The sequence below is a fragment of the Rhinoderma darwinii genome, chromosome 6 (genome assembly GCF_050947455.1).
Source record: "Rhinoderma darwinii isolate aRhiDar2 chromosome 6, aRhiDar2.hap1, whole genome shotgun sequence".
Taxonomy (NCBI): Eukaryota; Metazoa; Chordata; class Amphibia; order Anura; family Rhinodermatidae; genus Rhinoderma; species Rhinoderma darwinii.
In genome coordinates this window covers 23,646,602-23,669,927 of record NC_134692.1, presented here as the reverse complement: position 1 = coordinate 23,669,927, position 23,326 = coordinate 23,646,602, and the positions used below count along the sequence as shown (strand labels likewise).

Genomic DNA, 23,326 nt, shown 5'->3' with positions numbered 1-23,326 from the left:
AGGAAAAATCGGAAAAAAAACATTTTCACATTCCTTACAACTGGGCAAACCAGAAAAGTGAAGAATTAAAAAAAGACTGACCTAAAAACTCACAAAAATGAAAGAGTCTTCTGACAAGTTCAACATTCTTGTCATAGGAAGAAGCTAGAAAACAACATATATCTCTACCTCATAGACATGCTAAAAGTCTCATTACATCAGAATGTAGGACAATTTTTGGCAGTGTAGAAAACAATCACAGGTCCAACTGTAAGGAGCTAGAAACGCGTGATACATGGACCTTGTGCAAAAACGAATGCAAAAATGCAACGCCCACAACAGATGCAACCAGATACAACAAACCGTATTTCAAAGCGGTGTACAGAAATGATGTCCTTATAGCCGACTTGGCTATTTTTGATAAATGACTTGAGAGCAAGCTGTGGCAGCTCGCCAAATGTTCATAAATATGCCCCACCTCTTCAGATATAGGCCACACCCCAACTGCATTGAATAATGAACGTTATCAAATTAGACAATTATCTTTATGCATGGCACAAAAGCTAAGACGCCAGACCCAAGCACCCAGAATCCTACAATATGCCACCATTATCCATCGACAGACCCCCAAGGACCCGTCAAAAGACTCCCAGCACACAGACGGTGACCCTGGCCACTCAACTCAGCAGCCACTAAACAGCACAGACTTAGCAAGCCTGAGTGCCACCTCCTTTGACTACACTCCGAGGAGGCCCTTTTGCGGAATAATAATCTGTTCTGCTGGAAGTACAAGACACTCTGGGAGAATACACAACATTGTCTTATAAATAATTTACCTGAGTAAAACATGGTAACATGGTTTTCACTGTGCAAAATACACAGAAAAGGCAGGATGGCAGAGTTACTGTGTAGAGGGTGCTGTAGTACCTGGGCCCTGGTGCCTAAAATGACCTGAAAGCGGCTCTGCTACATAAAAGAGGGCAGCAGTCGTGTCAGCGAGCAGTGAAGGGGTGTGAGGACATATCATGAGAACTACACAACAATGTAGCCATATTAGACGGAGCTCGCTCTCTTTCTATAGAACCAAATATATCAGAAGTCATTGGATGTGACGGATGGGGTCGTTTAGGACTATTGTGGAGGGCTTCTCCATCCAAGTGTAAGTCTTAACACCTTTAGATGCAGGTTGGTGGTGACCATTGCATCCAAAATGACAAGCGTCCCTGACTACAGGGCAATTATACACTGCTGGAGGCTGCATTACCAAGATAATGGAGTCATTACTGCTCAGATTATATCAGGTTTTTTTTTTTTTTTTTACTTAATAGAAGTATATGCTTAAATTAACATGGCCACATTTACACCCATTATGGCTCATCATTGCAGTTTGGACGGCAAATCTACCAAAAAATGTATGTCATACACAGCTTGCACTCGAGAAAAGTCATGAATATTGCCAGTGATGCTAAATTATACAAAAAACGTATATATTAATTTCTACTTTCAATGGTTCTGCAACCTTTTTCCACTGTGGTGCGTCACCCAGGCAATTCGCCATCTTTTCCCCCATTCTTCTTAACAGTATTCTGCGACTCTCGCACACCTACCCTCCCTACAAGACCCATCATGACCCCGACGCTGTGAAGCCAATAGAGGCGTAGTTTCGTCTGCCGGTTACAGCCTCCCGCTCTGCAAGGGACGGCGCTGCATGATGTTGGAAGGAGAGGGAGGGTTGCGTGAGGTCTGTCTGTAGTTTTGAATGAGAGAGACAGACACTATCTGACATTGGTTCTACTGTGAGGAGGCTGTTCAAATCAGCCAGCCAGAGTACGATCACTTGGTGCCAAATAAAGAAGAGGTTGGAGGCTAAGAATTTAGGAAGAAAGCAAGCGGTACAATAAAACACTGTACAACTAGTAAATTGATGACTAACGTAACAAAGAAATAATCTGGGGAAAACTGTATATCTTAAGAGATCACCATAAAAAAATATCAATTAGCGAACTTAAAGGGGTTGTCCTATTTGGCTGTGTCTGCTTTTGAGAACCAACATGACCAGCTGCTATCATTCGAAGAAGCAATAGATCCTTCCAAAAAGTTTGCTAATGGTCTTTGCCCTGACTAATAGAGGTAGGTCCTAGTGGGGGGACTCCCTCAATTACTTAAAAAAAACCTAAAAGGGCACTTTAAAATGTTTTTGGTCTATAGACAATCCCTTCAAAGGGTTTTCTTGTTTGGACAATCCCTGATTAAATGCCCATGGGGTCCCCCACTCACAACCCCTCTTTATCTGGTGAATATGTGCCGTCCTTGTATTTAATAGCTGGCCATTTCCCCTGCAACTGGCTCCTGGATTCTCCCTGTAAAATCAGCTGTTTACCGGAGGTGCAGGGAGCCAAACTCACGCGATCAGCTGATCGGCTCCAATCTGAAAGTGGTTGTTTGTGATCAGACAACCCTTTAGGCTAAAACAGCTAGAACGGACACATGACCAGGAACGAAGCTAGACTTTTTTACCCAGGGCAAATATTCAGATTGAAGCCCCTCCCCACAAAAAAGAATATATTTATATCTGTTGTGCATACAGGAACATATCATTTAGGGGCTAAATCATAAGCTTGGCCCTGCACTGCTGCTGTTGGGTGGCAGCACCGCGCTCATACACCAAGAAAGTGATTCTACAGCAAAAATACTATGTCTCTCTGTTCTTTAACTGTATATTAACTTATCGCTGATACGAAGTGTGTCCCCAGATGCCCAAAACCACGGGCACATGCCCCTAACCAATTGCCCCATCACCCAGCTACACCCTTGATATGACACTTAATTCAACTTGAAAGCATGGGTTTGCATATATCCATTCTAGAGATTATTTGATGTGATGGTCAATGGACATTTTTTTTTAATCCCATGTAGAAGCGTTACAAATAATAATAATATTAATCATTTATTTATTTATTTTTTTTAAACGTCCACACCCAGAACCTTTTTTCTTGCCCAGCATTTAGTTTCCAGGATTTTTCTACATACTGACCTAAATTCAGCAGACTTAAAAATACAATATAAAAATGTAATTTAAGGGCAGGAAAAAAATGCAAAAATTATTTATATCACAGACATGACATAACATTAGAAAGTCTTGATGATATCATGTAAAATGTTAAACATCTCAGCACAGCATGGAAAGATGGCCTCGAGCTGCCCCAGAATGTTGTACGTCTGCTATTTATATAAGCCCCAGGAAATCCTCAAATACATTCACAGGCCACACACCGTGATAAATACAGAACCGTCTACTACACGTCACATGAGGGGGGAAAGAGGAATTAGTGTTCTTTTTTTCCCCATATTTGTGTAACAGTATGTGGGTACAGTCATACTATATACATGTATTTGTTAATAATCCTAATTACCATTGTAAGAAAGAGAAATAGGTTTATCTAGAACTTGAGTACCTCCTTTCAAAAACTCGGAAGGGGGACACTCGCGTTCTCTATACATACTTATTAATGATTTGGAATCCTCAAGTAATCTAGGAGGCACTGGGAACAAGATTTGAGATAATTTTCACATGTGAAATGGCACAATAGGTTGAAATCAATTCATTCTTTTTCACCCAATTATAAAATGACACAATTTAAATTTTTTAAATCACACAATATTTATTCACAAATTTCACTTTACGCCCTCTTTATCGTACACATTTGGGTAACGGGGCTCTTTTAATTGTCCGTGATGTAATGTTCTACAGACAGATCTTTTGTATATGGTATGGATCTGTATTAAAGGGGTTGTAGGATTTATATTTTTATATGGGCACTCATTACACTCTTCCCCTGAACATTTCCAAAATTGCCTTCGTTCTCGGCTCTGCCCGCTCCTCACATGACTCATGACGTTACATTTTCTGCATCCCCCCAATGAGGTGTTATATACCGATCACATGGTCTAGGAGCCGATAGTCCAAGCCCAATATACGGCCCGCCACTTCTACCACAGTATTGACCGCACATGTGCACTTCCAAGCTACCACCACAGCGATCCTGTGCCGTATATCCACTGAGACCAGTGATTGGCTGCAGCAGTCACATGGTTATACGGGCACATCATCGATGCACCCTTGTCAACAAACAGCGGCGGGGAGCACCGGAGCAGCTACGCTGGAACGTCGGGGGATCTGCTAGGTAATGATCCTTTCTTTGTTTTACTGCCCCCCCCCCTTTGAAAACATTATTTTATTAACACAGAAAACCTCTTTAAGATTGTTCTATACTAGAAGGAGGTACTTTGTGTGTTGAATCTTAAAATTTAAATTAAATTACAATTAGATCCCTTTATTTGTATGTTTAAGGATTTATCTAATCCATCCATTTCATCTCTCCATAAAAGTATAGCAGGGAGACTTCTGTTACTTGCATTACTCTTTTTTTTTTATTATTTAAATGAATAAGTTACTCTATGGCAATTGCAGACTGGTATAAGCCAGATAACAAAGTATGTGTGTATGAAACATTAACTAAAAGCTTGTCGATTTGCAGGTCTAATGTCTCCCTATCTCACACCTCTCTCGGAAATCGGGGTAGGGGATATTGGGGGTGGGGGTATAACATAGATTTAGTTTATATTCTATTTTGTGATAAAATGTTAATTGGAAATGTAATAATAAAGAAAGACAATAAAAAAATATATATATTTAAAAGAACACTCCAGACAATGCTAATTATTGATACTGATACACTGTGTTTAATGTAAGTGCAGGGAGGGCGGGGCATGACACAGGAATTCAAATAACACCAAAGAGAATCCCTGTGTAATACACCGCGCCCTCAGGACCTGCACCAGGAATAACACAGTGTATCAGTTTTGCATGGAGTACTGAAAAGCAGACAACCCCTTTAAGTTAAGGATTTTTTTCATACAAATAAATTCCGTACTACTTTCTTTATGGTGACTTTTTATAGCTATTGGTCATTTTGATCAGATATTAGAAAGTTGCAGAACTTTAATTATACAATGATTGAGTTTTATTTACATAACACCAGAAAACCCCTTTTAGTCTTCGTTTACATCTGCGCTAGGGCTCCGTTCCGTCTGAGCTTTCCGTCGGAATGGAGCCCTGCAGACACAAACAGAAACCATAGGTTTCCGTTTCCATCACCATTAATTTCAATGGTGACGGATCCGGTGCCAAGGGTTTCCGTTTGTCTCCGTTGTGCAGGGGTCCTGACGTTTTGACGGAATCAATAATGTAGTAGACTGCGCTATTGATTCCGTCAAAATGACGGTGCAGATGTGAACGAAGCCTTCGAATGCAACCCCTGGGGCAATCAGCTGATCACAACGGTCCCGGCAAACAGCTGATTTTGCTAGGGAAAGCAATGGCCAGGCATTGTATGGCGTCCTTGTAATACAAGGAAGGCTCGAGCCTGGCAGAACGGTAGCCACAACATTTGCTAATGTTCAATTCCTAAAGTTTTTAAAGAAAAAAAACTGAAAACTAATTTTATTTCCACATATAATTCAACACAAATCGCAAAGTGCTAAGCTTATAGAGAAAACAGCTTTGCACCTTGGAGCACAGCAATTTGGTCATGCAAAATACACCAAACTTAAAACCCATGGCTGTGGATGGATACAGTTGTGTAATGGACTATATGACGGCTTCCACCGCAGGGGTGCGTAACGCACAACAGGAGGAAGGTACTTCAGATAAAAATAGAAAATAATGAAAGATTGCTGTCACCTTATGGGATACAGATCGAATGACAAATTGCTGTCATAAAGAACACATTGAATAATTGCTTGCTTCTTATTCACCACTTCACCAGAGAAGATGTTCGCTACTTTTTGCCTGTGTTTGCATTTGCTAAGTGTGAATAATATACTGAGCACATTTTGCAGAAAAGTAAACTCATTATGCTAAATCACATAAATTAGCGGCGCACTTCTGAGCAGAGTCTGCACATTTAATGTCGATTTTAGAAACGGAACCGTAAAGGAGGAGGCGTGCAATAAAAATATGTAAAATGTGTTGCAAAATTAAGAACCTGTGTAAAAGCATCTTAAAGTGCACCTATCATTACAAAAAAAAAAAAAGGACGGCAGATGTAGATGTATAGTAGATACGACAAAATTGTGCCGAACCTGTGTTTTTGGGTCTTTTTCCATCCCTCTGCATGCCTTCTGAAAGTTCACATTTCCGCTCTCCATGCCTGGGGAGTCGGCGGGCTCTTCCTGGTTGGTGTTTTGTATTTTTAACTAATCAGATGTGTTCACACTTCTGCTCCCCCTCTCCTCCCCTAGCATGCAGTGTCACATACATGCAGAGATACATAGACGAGCAACTGCAGCTGCATCCCCCTCCTCCCGGTCTACTATTTACAGAACATTTTGTGGGATACTGAAGAGGTTTCTGAACGTTTACAGAGAGTCTGCATGCAGGCAAAGGGGGGACTACAGGCTGGGGGATGATGAGGAAGATACCCTTTCCCCTAATAAGATATTACAACGTTTCATATATTCAAATATACTACTGATTTATATAAGAAATATATATATATATTAATGATAATGTCTTAGGTATTCTAGGGAGAGACACAATCACTCTGAAAGTCAATGTAGGGATGGATTATAAGAAAGGCTACATATTTACCATTGCATTTTTGATCCATCATCCTCGTATTTAAGAAATGTGTGAAATCAGAAGGCAGAATAACATATCAATTGCAACCTATTTTTCCAGTAGGCATTTGCCTGATTGCTCCCCCTTTAGCTACGCCACAGTTTAATATTGAATTTTCCCTTATGTCCAAAACTAAAGGTGCCCAAACAAAACTTGGCAGCATTGGCCGATGATCTCATGGGTATACGTGCCTCCCAAGCCAACTGTGTAGGTTTGTGATAGATTCTCAATAAATAACGGTCCGATTGTTCAGCCGACAGTTATTTCATGGGTATGGCCACCTTAAGGCCATCTTTACTAATGTTTTGCTTATGTCAACATCTGCCACTTGGAAATACACGACCAAGATTGTAAAATTATGACGGGCCCATTGTAGTTTTCGGAGTCTTTCGAAGCCTTTAATTTCTGCCAAGCAGCGCACTTGTTATAAGGTATGTAGAAATTAAGGAGTAAGTACAACTAAGGTAACCATCTGAAAGTCAGTTGCTTTCGTGTCTACCCCTGAAATCCTACTATTTGTAATCTAGATTTTTTTTAAACTTTCATCCAAAAATTAACTTTTAGTAGTGTGTACTGTGCATATTTACCTTCTATTCTAACTCACATTCCCTAAGATAGGTCCTTCTATCTTAAAGGCCTTTACAATTCCAAGAGTGAAACAGATTCTGGACAATCGCAAAAAATCAAGACGCAAAGCAACTGGACTGGTAGAAGACTGCGGCATGACTTACCTTCCACATCCGTGCTAAGATAGTTGCGGACTTCAGTTAATATGAAATTAATGTCTTCCTCTGTGGGTATAGGGTGATGTGTGATCTCTGTTGGAGTGTCCGTGGTTCCAGCGATGGTCATTTTCTCCCATGGCAGGAAGAAAATGACTCTGCCATCACTGGTGGCTGGATCAAGCAGTCCCATATTGTCAGGGCTATAAAAGATATAAACAATTATCAGTTAAGAGGGAATTATGATAAAAATGACAATTGGAGAAAGTATAAGCGACACATGAGATCTTCTATTGCAAAGGGATGGTGAAAGGTTGGACGCTTTGTTTTGGGCCATCTGACAAGTTCCAATTTCGGTGTTTTTGTAATAAAATGGATCAGCTACCATAAGATTCAGCAAATGAGTATTTCCTCCTAAAACAAGACTGATTTGATGAATAAGAGCCTGAACTGAAATAGTTAATCATTCTCCAAGGTTGCAAAGGATCATATCTGCACCGCCACCCCAGCGATCATCTAGTCGCTGAGGATCCAGCTCCTGACATACATTTTCCATGCGGCATTTAAATGATTGGCGAACACGTGGACACGCCAGGTTCACCAGAGCTTTTTCTTAGTGGCTCTTCGCTTTGGCTCGATTGAGCTACCCCCCTATAAAGTTCAGATACTCTAATAGGGCATATGGACAGAGGTTGACCTGTTGAGACAAACTCTTAAAAGGGAATAATAGATTCACAGAAAATGACATATTATTTAAAGAAAGTCTGTCTGTCTGATACCTTTAGTTAGAAATAAGGTAAAGGCAAATGCACATACCAGTGAGGTGGATCATGGGGCTTGCATCAGGATAAAAAATAATTTTAATTCTGCCAGACCCGTACGCTAATTAGACTAATGGACGGCTCTGCTGTTCTACATCATCATACAAGCCGAGACATAAACAACTGCAGAGGGGAAGGAAACGGTTGGAGCTCTAAATGCCGGACTCTTCCAGATTCGGTGGACTCTCCAACAACCTAATTAGCATATGGCGCATAGCAGAACTTCCTGGAAACTGTATTAGTCTATGAAAAGTTTTCGGTCCATATACTCACATATTCATTGCAGCTGCCATAAAGCACACACCTTGCTGTACTTTCTATACAGACAATATTAGATGAAAGTTTTTTTTTAAAATAAAAAATGAATTGCTAGAACATTTTATAAAAGAGCAAACACATTATATCTCTTCTACAGACTTAAATCTAATCTATGAAAATCAAATCAAATACATGAGACCTTCTCTTTAAATAAAGATCTTCTATATCACCAAGAAGACTTTTCTACAGTACACAAAGCAAAAGTTACAACCCTTGGGGGGGGGATTCACACGAGCGGGTATTCGGTCCGTGCGGGCCGCGTGGTTTTCACGCGGCACGCATGGACCAATACAAGTCTATGGGGCAGTACAGACAGTCCGTGCTTTTTGCGCAGCGTTTGTCTGCTGCGCAAAAAGCGCGGCAGGTTCAATAACTCTGCGTATTTCGCACATCACGCACCCATTGAAGTCAATGGGTGCGTGAAAACCACGCAGGTTGCACGGAAGCACTTCCTTGCGAACCGACTGAAACAGCGCACCAGCTGTCAAAAGGATGAATGTAAACAGAAAAGCAACACGTGCTTTTCTGTTTCCGAACATCCAAACGGAGTGAAGCGAAGCCGGACAAGCGAACCTAACTTCACCGGGTTCGGCCGAACTCGTTTTGGCCGAACCCGGCAAAAAAATTATCGGTACGCGACGTCAGGAGATAGTCACTGTCCATGGTGCTGAAAGAGTTAAACTGTTTCAGCACCATGGACAGTGACTACCGATCCCAATAAACATGAACCTGTAAAAAAAAACGAAGTTCTGACTTACCGATAACTCCCGGCTTCTTCCTCCAGTCTGACCTCCCGGGATGACAATTCAGTCCAAGTGACAGCTCCAGCCAATCACAGGCCAAGCACAGGCTGCAGCGGTCACATGGACTGGCGCGTCATCCAGGGAGGTGGGGCCCGATGTCGAGAGGCGCGTCACCAAGGACGCGTCACCAAGGACACGTCACCAAGGCAACGGCCGGGAAGTTCTCGGTAAGTACGAACTTTTTCTTTTTTTTCAACAGGTTTTTCGATATTGTGTTCGGCATTCACTGTCGAGGGTGCTGAAAGAGTTAGCTCTTTCAGCACCTTGGACAGTGACGGGCGTCGACTAGCCTCATCTCTATGATGGCGGCTGCGCGAAAATCACGCAGCCGCGCATCATACACGGATGACACACGCAGCTGTCAAATGGTTTTTGCGCGCGCAAAAACGCAACGTCCGTCTGTATCTGCGCTTGTACTGAGCCGCAGCTCCTCATCTACCCATAGTACCTGTAGTATCCGGGCATCACGATATGCACACCAGCACTTGGTTGGCAGATTTTGCTGGTTTGCTGGTTGTCCATTTTGCGCAAAGAGTCTGTGAATGGCCCAGTGGCGTTGATAACACATTTGGCTCGAACATCAAATTCTTGTCCTATGAAAAAGTAATCAAGGAATGAAGAAAAAAATATATAGTGGTATAGGATTATTTAAAGTGTACCTCCTGATTCTCTAGAAAACTAAAAATTACTTAGTACTCAACAAATATGATGAAGCCACCATGGGAGGTATGCTTAAAACGGCTGTCCAGTTTCGCCAAACGTGTCACATATTGGAGGCCATCATCGTAGAACATGTTAACTTGTTGATGGGGGTTTACAGTTGGTATGTTCATTTTGGGTTCCCTAAAATGGGTATTCCCATCTCTGATAATGTTACGGCACATTGCTAGAACCCCCGCCCATACTAAAGTAGCTGAGGGGGACTGTGCAGAGGAATAATAAACCATCCCCCCTGGTTAGTGATAATCCACCTTTTTTTATGGCAGGAAAACTCTTTTAAAGTAGTAAAGCCAACTAGGCACCTATTGTAATCAATGGGCATATAAACCACCGGTTCCCACAACCCCAAGAACAGTGCTGGATCTGGCTCTCAGTTTTAATACAGGGGAGGTGACGGCCCACCATGGAAGAGTGTATTCACATGTTGCGATCATATCAAGTTTTTTTGCTGTGATATTTTTTTTTGTTGCAGAACAAGATTGCGATTTAGCAGCAAAAAACCGTGATATGACTGCAATGTGTGAATACACCCCAAGGCTCTGTTCACATAGGTGTGGTGGCTTTAGTTTATAACGGAAGCCACGACCCAGTGCAGAAACTGTCACAGGACGGACTATAGTGGTGCCTGTCAGAGCCCATTGACCTAATTTTGTCTGAAAAAAATAGCGCCTCATGCGATACTTTTGCCCTGAAATTTGACAAAATCTGTGACGGAGGTTCCAAAAAGAGTCTCTGACACAGACGTGAACATGGCATTAGCAGAACATTTAACATTCCAAAGAGCGAATTACCAGATATAGCTACTTACAAATACAAAACGGTTAATCAGTATCTTCTGAAAATCTATCTTGGGCCCCTTGGTTTATTAAACTCTAATCAAGGAAATGCGCCGAGATGGAGCTTTACCTTATTTCCATATCTGGTAAATTGTAACTATACAAGCTCCAGTACATGACGTGCCTGCCTAGTTCTGCTGGTGCTTGCAGTTCTTTAACTCCTGAGGGTCTAGATGCTGCGTGTTAAGAATTTCTAAATCAATGGCTTACTATAGAAGAACCTGATGAGACTTAGGGATCTGCACCCAAGTAAAACTAACTGGTCTTGGCTTGGAGAGAAAATTGGGATAAACTGAACAGGACCCGGCTGAACTATGATTCCATAACTAGCTGAAGCATCGAACAAAACAAGCATGTGTATGTATAGGAGGCTACAAGTCAGATACCTGTTAGAACGTCTCTGCAACGTGCGCCGCAGACGCGCTGTGTGCCGCTCTCCGGATCTGTCTTCTTCAGCAAGCCCACCACTTCAGTGTAATTGGCTGTGGCAGCCCCATACCTGGCAGCAGTGAGAGCGATGGCAAGGTTCATTCGAGCATCGTTGTGCTGTCCTGCAGCAGAGGACGGAATCAAAGGAAGGACATGAGTCACCTCAAGCCACTGACTTCTGGTATGGAAGTGTGTCACAACCGATCTGTCACATCTGTCCCTGTCACAGCAAATATACGTGATGGCTGGCTAGATCTTACCCGAATTATTTAAAGATACATTGTCTCTTTTGCATCAACCTACCAATCAGCCGCACAAATCAGAACAACTGTACAGCCTATTGACATGAAGGCCTTATGAGGCAATTAGTGCCGTATAACTAGTGTTCATTTATTGGACACCCATTGAAATAAAAACTAAAAAAACAACAAAAAAACTCCCTAATACTATAATAATTCAATAATACAAATCACTAAACATAAAATTAACGGTGTATTTATAGGAAAAGTAAACGCCTGTATAGCGGTCAATGAAAATTATTAATTTGTTTTGCTGTCCTATATAATTAGAGTAAAAATAAACAGATTTGTATATACATATTAATAGATTAGATAATTAGTGAAACATAAAAAAAAGGTGCAAACAAAATGTCACTTCGATAATAATGGATATTACATAAATAATCAATAAGTAAACAACTAATTGTTGGGAGAAGACGATTCAATATTAATGGATTCTATGTAATCAATTAGAAAAATAAGTAGATGCAAATGAGGATTTCATTCGCTATGACTGTACGATAGTATATACTCGTTAATAAACTAAGACATCAACAGTAACAATGGAGTCCGTCATGTCAATTAATAAACACAAACATTATACTTAATAATAAAGCAAATGCAATCAGCCAGTAGAAATTAGATGTGAACAGGGTTTTATTGAAATATGATTAATCTTCTGAAGTGTGTAACATATTACCCATACGGTTCACAAACTCTGGGAAATGTGTTTAAGTCGGGTTGATTTTTAATTTTCTTTTGCAACACAGAACCTACACGATGTTGTGGCAGCCTGGACACAGATCTAAATTGTGAAGATATATATTTTAATGTATTTTTAGGAGGATGCCTGAGGGTTGGACCAGAAATGAACAGCTCTTTAAGAATACAGATGCAGCAGAGGATGAATATGTCATTTAAAGGGCATGTATCCTCATAAAATGACATTATTTCAATCAGGTTTTTATTATGAACATTTATTTTCCTATTTTTATGTGACATAAATAAAATTCAGAAATATTCCAGTTTTCACACTGGCCACTGGAGTTGGGTTGCTCACTTTTCAGTTTTGCTGTGTAGACAGGTACCGGGTCAGCAGAGTCATCTCATTTTCATTAGAGGGTGGGAAATTTAATGACCACTCATTTGTACTGGATGACCAGATAAGGAGGATAGTAGCAACACCAACACACCCACACACGCACGCACACACACACACACACACACACACACACGCACGCACGCACACACACGTAAGGCTCTCGGGTAGGGCGAAGTACTCTACATCACTTTATGGAGACCGTATTAGTCTATAAACACTTTTCTGTCCATTAACTTCCATTATTTGCAGCTGCCAAAAAGCACACATACCCTGCTGTATTATACATAGACAATATAGGAAAGAAGTGTGTATCTCCAATATGGCAGCCCCTAGGAAATTTTAAAAATAAAATATAAACCTACAACATAAAAAAATAAAAAACAAAGACATCTTTCATCTTCTACATACACTTACATTAATGAAACTAATATTCAATTCGGACTTTCCATTTCATGTTTGTGCAGAATTATAGTTCCACCTTTCTTTAACCTTAGCATCTTTGTTCAACCTCTTTATTACATTTGTGACGTTTAAATGTATTTTTCAGTTATCGGTAATTTTTATTGTGTGCAGTGTTGCTACATAGAAATCATCAACAAGCTGCTGTTGACAGATCTGATCATTGATCTCCATTTAGCACCGAGTTAAATTGATGTGCTGTTGGGAATGGGTCATGGATGCCATGATCAACTAGTAAAATGTAAAAAAAACATTAAAAATGAGTCAATGAAAAAACAAATACGAGACCACTACATACACACACTTTGTTTACTTGTGCCTAAGTACTCTGAAGTCTATGGATATAAAATTTGTACACAGTACTACCACAAAATGAAAGTTTCATTACATTATTCAGATTATGCCCAAAAGTTAAAAAAGTTTTTCAAACTTTTCTTTTGTAATCAGCTTTCAATAAAGGGACAAAAAGGTCAAAATAATGTAGCTTTAATTACAAGTATCACAAAAGTCATTTTTGCTAGAAGATATGACCCCGAGACTTGAAAAAAAATATATCAGATTTTTAGAATTGGAGATTTAGTTCTTGGAGTAATTAATTTTTGATTACATGGCCAGTAGTCGAAACAGTCCAAATCTTGAAATGAGAGCCCTGGGTCTACCATGGAAATGCAGAGGAGGGGATGTGTGAGTAATAGATATTGTTGTTGATATATGCAGCCGGCAAACCAAATCCTTAATACAAAATTGATTATGTAAAATATCCAGGCTTATGATCTGTCTGCTGTGCTAGGGACCAGTACAAAAGTAATCTGTCTATGGCAAAAGGGCAATGGAGGGATCAATGTTTCAGTGGGTCTCATGTCCACTCCCTTCAGCGTCCTGTCTTGGCCACGTTGAAATCAATAACTAGAAGTGATTTTCCGGCTTTTTACTCAGATTATGCAATTTTTCTTGCACTCGAATAAACCAGAACGACGGATTAAAAAAAAAAGTTGTAGCTGCCACATGAATTATTTACGTACAGCATAATTTCCTTGCATTTCGAAAGTTGTTTGTGATCCCAGTGGGAATGTAAAAAATTTGGGAAGTCTCATGAGGTCTGGATGGAAAGTAAAACCAGAATTAGCTTTTTGTTTAATAAATTTTGAATTGAAAAGGCAATTTAGATTCTAATCATTGTTATGATAATTATTAAGATATTGCCCACCGCCACACCTCCCAACTTTTTGGATGGTCAAAGTGGACCACTTATGATTCAATGTGTAAAAAAATCAATCAATTAAAATATTAGCCCAAAATTCATCTATATACAGAATTTTACACGACGTGTGCAGCTCTATGGAGTGGTCTAGGGCTACAGCGCATGCCCAAAGCGGTCTTATGGAATTTAATGGAGCTGCAGAAGAGTGGCTAGACAAAAATGCGTATGTGCGCTCCCTAGATCCCAACCCACGTCGCTCTAAAATTATATGATGCAAAGGCGCAAGCAAGGGACAATGGCTGAAAATGAATGAAGGGACTCTGGGTGAAGAGAAGCTGTACATCTTTAAAAAATAATTATATTTGAATAATTTCAAAATTTATTTACATAATCTCCTTTATCTGTTAAATAAAATTGGGGAGATTGGACACCCCTTTAATTCAAATCTTTTTCACAATGAGGAACTTGGGTCAAAAGCAGGGATGGTCCCTCCAAAAGCGCAACACTTGGGACGTATTATATGAAAGGTTGCACACAAAAAAAAAAAGCATTGAAACCACGCTGTCCTCCCCACACCCCCAACAATCGCCACTTTCCCTGCCTGCTGGAGAGACAAACATTAAAAAATTCAACCAGCGCTGTTAGGCTCTGTCCACAGTAGAATCCATTATCGGTCATGGCTACGTTAAAAATGAAAGTTATGAGAACTATGGGATCCCCATTGGCTTTAATGGAGTCCATAGGGGTTCCAATACTTTTGACAGCAAGAATAGCCCTGCAGTCTGCGCTATTCTTGCCCACTAAAACAGAGGAAAGGCCAGAAAGTAACAGAGTCTATACTCTGATAAGAAATGCTCTACATGCCTGGACTCATACACAGTATGGGATGGTACTTTTAGAGCAGGGTACAGTATGAAAATCCATATGAGGACATAAATGGAGATGGTGATGCCCTACGTATTGAGTGCTATAAATATGGGTATTTAGAATACAGCTATCTTGCACCGAGCGCCCCATATTTATTTTGCTATAGGACCTTTCCTACTAAGTGTACCCTCTTGCGGACAAGATGTGAGATGTCGTGGGCAGTGTTATATAGGTGCCTTTAATGGTGGCGAGTTATTTGCCTGTCTTCGGCCTCCTTAAAATTACCTTAATTGTATAATCAAGACAAAAAAAAAAACATAACACCACATTCTATGTACCATTCAAATAAGGAATTTTCCAAAAATAATAAGGACGCAAGTACTACGGGAAATAAGAAGCAGTCAGATAGAGGCCACAGTGTGAAACATGTTACTATATATATATATATAAAACAAGGGCTAAAATAGAAGTCTACAAAAGTTATCACACTTTGTCCTGCAACCTGCAAATATTGTTCTGCGCAACACAATGTGCTATCTGGGAATACAGAGACCAGACCAGTCTCCCACCATTGTTCCACCTTCCAGAGAACGTCTTTGGGTGTGTTCTGCGTACGACACACGGCCCCAGCACTCAGATTACATCTGTCAGCTCCAGTCACAAGTTAGATCTCCATCTACCAAGTGGTGAGTAAAACAGATCAGTTGTTTATTAGACGAAAGGGCATCGCCGGATTAAAGTGAGACAATACGGCTGCTGACAGATTTAACTCCTCAAGTGCCACAGGGCCAGCCTGAAGCATTCATGCTGAAATCTAACTATCAAATGATTTTGTTGTTTAATTCTGCAACAATATTTTCAATGGTTGTGTAACCCACTAAATAATTTATCGTAAAGATTATTATTATTTTTTTCTTCCCCATGATGGTCCCTTTATCCAGAACGGTTGTGAACGTCTATTGTTGTATTACATGAATTCTAGATTAAAAGGAATTTTCTGTATAGATTTGTCTATACAATTATTGTAGTGATTTTGCTACAAGTCTCTCTGAGGTCAGCAGTGAAATTACATTAGAACGTTAACGTGTGTAAGTTTAATGGAAGTAGTGGAAGCGTTTAGATCATACAGCAAGGAGTTCATATTCCTTATGTCTTCCCTGTCAGCAGACACCGGCTGTTTTATGACATCCTGTATCAGCGACAGGGATTGTGCTTATAGATTTGCAGGCCAACGATGGGGAGTCTGAATTTATTGCTACTCTGCAAGATCATTATCAGATCATTTCCACTTTTCTCTACTTTCTTAAAGGGAACTGCTCACATTGAACATGGAGTCCTATCTGTGGGTAGCGAGTGAGATGATACAGCAGGAGGAGCGAATATAGCCGATTGATCTAGTGTTTGTAGGGGGGGGGGGGAAATCCTGTATAAATTGTACTTTAAATCCTTTGTAGACCTATTAGTCCAGTGGGCAGTCCTACTGAATAGGACCACCCACTGGACTCATAAACCCAGAGTTTAAAGAAATTTAAATTAATAATATACAGGTTATCCTGAATCTTTTCGCACAAATTTATGTTGCAATCCGCTCATCTCCTCCTGCTCTATAACATGCAGCCCGCAGATGTTCAAAGTGACAGGTTCCCTTTAAGACCATTATAATTATTATTGTATTAGTACGGCTTCAAAAGGGAAAACCTATACATTGACAGTGCAGCGAGTCATCTCACGAGAAACAAGTTCTATAGAATTGGCAGAATATTGATTCAGTCCATAAATTTTTACCTCTACACAATGGACGCACTTACAAGTTATTCTTGTAAGTGAAGTGTTAAATCTGATAAGAATGGAGGACTATGGGTCAGCATCTCTCTTCTTGCATCACTGACTGATTTGAGAACTGGCTACTGGAAGTAATTTATCTTCATCGGTCCTTGAACGGTTCCAGATCTGGCAGCAGTTCAACAGGTAGATATTTAGAGCTAGTGATGAAGCCTCATTTTGTCAGGAAATTGATGCTAACAGACACTTGAATACGTTTCTGAGTCAATGTAGTCTATGCACTCCACTTGACCGTACTGCGATTTGGGAAATATTATATTATATTAAGGGTTTACGGAGAAAGAGCTAATCAAAAATAAGATAAAAAAAATCAACTTAAATATAAAACAGATACATAAAACACGAAGGTTGACCGAGTTTTAGAATCTTAACTTTGTTGAATGGATTCACGATCGCAACATTTTCTTAGCAGAGCTGTGGCCCTTGAGTTGGACATGGAGGTCATTGCAATTCTGAGGCCTCAAGTCACAACCATCCCTATAATGTCCCATTCATATACCTGGATGCTAATGCTACACAATGTTCCGGAATAGTTACTAATAGCAACAGGGGTACTTTTACTGTAAAAAATATTTGATACATAAGCAGATTATACAAAGATGAGCGGTGCCACACAGACGCTGTTCATCTCTTCCTGCAGAAGCCGTCTGTCAGATTGTCAATTTCGTTTTTCTCTGCCAACTCCTCATTGACTGACATATAATGCTGCCTCTCTTTAAAAAATAAAAATTATTTAGAAATAAAAAAAAATAAGAGGTTCTTCAGAAGTACCCCTCATCTGCTGCAGATCATAATACACATCTCAGATGCTGCAGAACTTCTTTTTTTAAAGGATGAGGGAGTTTAATATCAATGGTGGACGGGAAGCTCACTGATCCCTTCAAGAAGTTCTACAACCCCTGAGGTGTGAATTATAAGAAATAACGTACCCTCTATAAATTATAAAGAATATTAGAAGTCACCTATAGCGTTCTGTGACCCGTGGAAACATACTCGAACAGTGTCCTGGCGCTTTCATATGGTCGCAGAGCTCCTCGGTGACTTCTAATATTCTTCTGACTTATGGTAGTACATTATTAACTTATTATACACACAGACACATATATATATATATATAATAAAAAGCATGGATATAAAGTGATATTACTACAAAATAAAAAAACAGAACAATATACTATTATACAAACATCCATTTGTACACATGTCCCCCCTCCAAGAGCTGTTCATGTATGAAAAAAAATGGAATACAAAAAGACTAAAAAAAAAAATAACGAAATTAAAAATATATATTTTAGCTGTATTAACGTTTAACCCTTCTCCCTCGTATTACGGACATGCCCTCAAATGCATTAATGTCCCTTTTGGCAGAGAAGGGTCGAGCACACGAAATCTGACATTTCCATAAAACTACATGTAATTTGGTCGTGGCCGGTGTCGGGGAATAAACAGTCAAATTCAGCCAGTCAGAGGAAAAAAAAAACAGTATGATATGAGGCTCCCTTGAGGTAAATGTAGTTCATAGTCCTGCCCCCGCCCCAACCTCAGCCATAATCTCCGATTCCTGGAGGTAGAAAAAGCACTGGAGTGAGGAAAATTCTGCAGCAAGACATAATGATACAAAATGACAGGGACAATAATGACAATGAATTTCATGTCTCCGAGTCATGAGCCGGGAATGCCTGACTGGGCTGACTTATACAATTAAATTGTTACAGGTACAGCAGGAGATTCAGTTATCGTCTGTAGGCTTTTGGGACCGCTGCCATGGTGCAGAGCAGCGGAGGAACATACAAGATGTGGTTTTGTTAGAAACATATGTTAATAAAACCCCGCAAATGTGCCTTTAGTTTGGCAGCCGCTGCAGAAATACCAGCGCAGCAGATGCAATACATTGGAGGGCTTCAATTGTAACGCAGAACAAGGTGTTCAGCCATTCAGGTGGAAATGAGGAAAAAAAAAATCTATTTATTTCAGCTTTTGTAGATTAAAATAGGGAAATAAAGTTTTTTGTTTTTTTAAACAATGACGACATTTAAAGGGAACCTCCAGTAAAAACAGATCTAAGTTTCTTACTATAATAATCCCCCCGTTAGCCAAAGCAAAGAGCAACTAACAGACCTGTCCTGTACATGTATTACGTCGTGACCTTTTCAATGGCCATACTTGGCTTCCCTCACGGTAAACGGTTAATGTCGGGGATTAGGGAAGCCAGAAATGTGACGATCAGATGATCGCCTGGTCAGCTTCAAACCAAAAAGGGGTGTCGAGTGGAGGCAACCACTTTAACATACTAAAATGTTTTTTCTTTATCCAGAGCATTTGTTAGTAAGATATGTTTGAGCTGTACTCCAGCAGCAGGGGTGGCAAGCAGTGGGTGACTACTCGGAGGACTCGCATAATATTTAGCAAAACTGCTGTGGGTATGCGATGGTTTTTTTTAAATTAATTTTCAACTTAAAAAGGAGGCCAGGGTGAAATATTTTTAACATGTTCTACAATTTAGTAAAACTATTTTCCTGTGTGGAGTGTAAGATTCTTCTGTCTGTACGTCTACAGGGACCGAACGTCATCAGAGTGTTCAGCTTGGTTTACACAGGCAGATCTGTGCCCATAACCATCACCGATAACTACAGGACGATCAGCGCTCAGGGGGCACTGTAAACTGTATGGGGAGGAACGATCATTAATACGATCAGTTTACATAATATGGGCTGCACATCCTCTGTTTACACGGTGGATGCGCTTCCAACAGCGATGACTTTCAGGGCAGGATAAAAGATGAAATCAGCCGGTAGACGCTCGCTCGTCGGCTGATCGCTGCCCCGTTTACATCTGTATGGAGGCTCGTTTGCTCGATCATTGGCCCGTGTAAATGGCCCTTTATTTAGGAATATTAGCACTGGCAGAAAATGTAGGTCTTACTATTAGGGTATGTTCACACGATTAACAAAACACGTCTGAAAATACGGAGCTGTTTTCAAGGGAAAACAGTTCCCGATTTTCAGAAGTTTTTTGAGCAACTCGCGTTTTTCGCGGCGTTCTTTACGGACGTTTTTGGAGCGGTTTTCAATAGAGTATGAGAAAACGGCTCCAAAAATGTCCCAAGAAGTGTCCTGCACTTCTTTTGACGAGCCGTCATTTTACGAGCCGCATTTTGACAGCGACGCGTAAAATGACAGCTCGTCTGCACAGAACATCGTAAGACCCATTGCAAGCAATGGGCAGATGTTTACCGACGTATTAGAGCCGTCTTTTCAGGCATAATTCGAGGCGTAAAACGCCTCCATTACATCTGTGTGTGCACATACCCTTACAGGACAACCAGACGACGAGATAAAAGTAGTGATCTGATAGGATGTGGTTTGTAAATGTCCACCATTAAACTCCATCTTTTAAACTTTTCAAAGTATATACAGATTAATTTATTAATAAACCGTTATGTCAGCAGAGCTCTCATTTCTTAAACAGAGCTCCAAATCCCCTGCATAGTTCTAGCGTTAAGTCATAAAATTCTGACTGCCAGAAGCCACCCCTAGAGGGAGCTTAGAGAATACGATTTTTACATTGAACTTCCACACCACGTGTGTCTATGGGCTATGTCTGGTATGCAGCTCAACCCCATAAGACTGAACTACAATACCAAATGCAGCCAATGGACAAAGGTGGTGCGGTTTCTGGGGAATAAAAAAAATTGTGTTGAAATCCAAGTGACAACTCCGAGAATGACCTAGAAACGTGTGACGGTCAGGGCTTGCTGGGAGCTGTAGTTTAACAGATGGTGAGCCATCGGTTGGGAATCCCTGCTATAGGACAACCCCTTTAAATGCTGAATGACCTAATACACTGCTCAGTTCTAGATGACCCTTTTCCCTTGTCTAACGCTGGGCTCTCATAGTCAATTTAGGACTGAAATATATAATTCTGCAATTCAGTCCCCGAGTTTTGTTCTTGAAAATTGCCGCTACAAACATGGTAGTGTGCAGTGTCATTTGGCTCACCAGAGGAAAAAATTTTGTAGGCCCACCGGACCCACCCTCATCTTTACAAAACATGTACACGTCGACTTTTAATTGAATCATAATCTTAGTTATTATCTTTATACTCACAGGACATATAATCAATAAGATCTAATAGTTTATTTGTAGATAAGAAATAGACCTTAGTGGCAAGTGATTGGCTCCAAATAGGGTTGTCTTTTACTAGCGGATTATTGAGTCAGAGCCTGGACCACCAGAGGATCCTTTGATACTCCGGTGGGTCAGTCCGACCATGGCAGGGTCTGTTTACATGGGGCGGGTCCACAGACGATGAATGTCACATATAATATCTGTAGAGTAGGGAATATGACGATATATAATAGAACATAAAAAGTAATGATATGTTACATGATGCACTTCAATAATGCACACATTGAAAATAATATAACCCCCTATTGTAAAACAAAGAGTATGGGGTAGTCATGGGAAGGCTTGACCTGTATAAAAAGATTTAATATAACCCCGGTGGTTTACTTATTACTTATTTTTATATTCATATATACATACACTTTTCTATATACACTTCACTATATCTATATGCATTATTTATCTTTGTCTCACATTTTAATCAAAAGCTGTGTTTGCCGTGAATGGGCCCAGTCCTAAGTATACTGTTCTTTAAACAAAGCATATTCTAATTTATTGAAATCTCTGCGATGCCGCTTTGGTAGATGTCCTTGAGCTACATAAATGAAAGTGACAGATCGCTGCTCAGATAGCAGCCACATTCCTCCCCCAAAATGTTGCCTTTTTGCTGTTCAGGAGTATCCGAATTCAAGTCAATGCTAAATCAAGTCTGACATGTACCCCTAAGAAACACACTTGTAAGTTGTGCCTTCAAAGGAAGCCTTAAATAAATAGGACACATTGTGTACACCCAGGCTAACATCCAACATATGCTTTAGCTTCCAGATGCTAAGACAGAGCAAGCATAGCCTCTGGTGCAGTCTGGGAAATGCTATTGCTGGTACTTACACCATTGCTAATGCTCTTTGTGTTCTTTGGCTACATGAATAGACTTCAATTAAAAATAGCCACGATGCTGCTCATTCCACGGCATAATTATCCATCTGATTTTTACTGGTTCATCCAAACATATAATTCTTTTTTAGTTTACCGTAGGCCACAACTAGAGGTTGCAGAAAATAAGAATATAATTGTCACAATGCTGGTGCACAGAAGGACGCAGAGCAAAAAGGGACAGATTGTGACTATATGACAAGTGCCTGCTGCAATGCGCTAAAGGCTTTGACTCCCTATTACATTAGATAGAGCGTTTGCGTTACTACTTGAGCTGTGAGGAGTTCTTTCATCGTTCCCCTCATTTAGATTAATGTACCTTTATGAGTCATTCTTGCTCCCTCTTAGATGGGTTGTTCAGTTTAGAAAAAAAAATATTTCATATAGGATATTAGGGAATTATGAGTGAATAGAGAGGGTCCTATGGTCAGAATCTTCATCTCTTGACCAGGGAGCGTCTCTCATTCTGGAGGACCTGTCCTGTACTGCATTACAAAGACAACCCATTTGAATGGACACTGTGTAATACTTAATTTCCCCTCCAGTGGCGCTGCAGGGAAATGAAACACTTAGAAGACGGCTGTCCTCACAGATTACAACTGATCGCTGGAGGTCTTAGTAGAGGGAGACTTTGTGATGTGCTTATTATCCAAACCAGAGAACCCCTTTAAGCATAATACATAGTTAAAGGAACACACCAGGAAAGATTTATAGGCGGTGTTATACCTAATGTAATCCCAGAGAGGGGGTGCATGACACAGGGATTCACAGAACACCAAATGGAGAATACCAAACAAGGGGGAAAAAAGGCAGCATTCCAAATCTATTTATTCACTCATGTCCACAGATGTAAGATTTCAGCTCCGCCATTAAGCCTCTCCTTTCTTGTTGGGTCTTAGAGGATGGTGACTTTGTAGCTGGGTACCCTGCAGCACTACACCCTACTTTTTGATGTCTGTACTGCTACTATGCTGCTCCATTTACTCCCTTTAAAAAGAGAGAATCCCTGTGTCATGCACCACTCTAGGGATAATACAGTGCATATGTTTTTTTCCACAGTTTTGTCTGGAATTGGTTTTCTAAACCAAACACCCCATGGAGAAATTCTGAGTTAATGGTTAGAGGATCCTCTACTCCTAACTCATCTATCAGCCAGAGTACATCTCTCCCACTGAGGGACCCAACACATCCATGTACTATGTGGGCGGAC

At 40.3% G+C, this 23,326-nt stretch overlaps 1 protein-coding gene across 1 annotated transcript in view; it reads right to left on the bottom strand.

Moving 5' to 3' along the window:
- GPD2 (glycerol-3-phosphate dehydrogenase 2) overlaps nt 1-23,326 on the bottom strand; it is a 119,262-nt gene that overhangs the window by 37,085 nt on the left and 58,851 nt on the right. The window contains exons 7-9 of the mRNA XM_075829303.1: nt 11,268-11,432; nt 9,774-9,918; nt 7,393-7,586 (exon numbers count right to left, since the gene is read on the bottom strand). Of these exons, the coding sequence (XP_075685418.1) occupies nt 7,393-7,586; nt 9,774-9,918; nt 11,268-11,432 (504 nt within the window). The remainder of the gene's footprint in view (nt 1-7,392; nt 7,587-9,773; nt 9,919-11,267; nt 11,433-23,326) is intronic.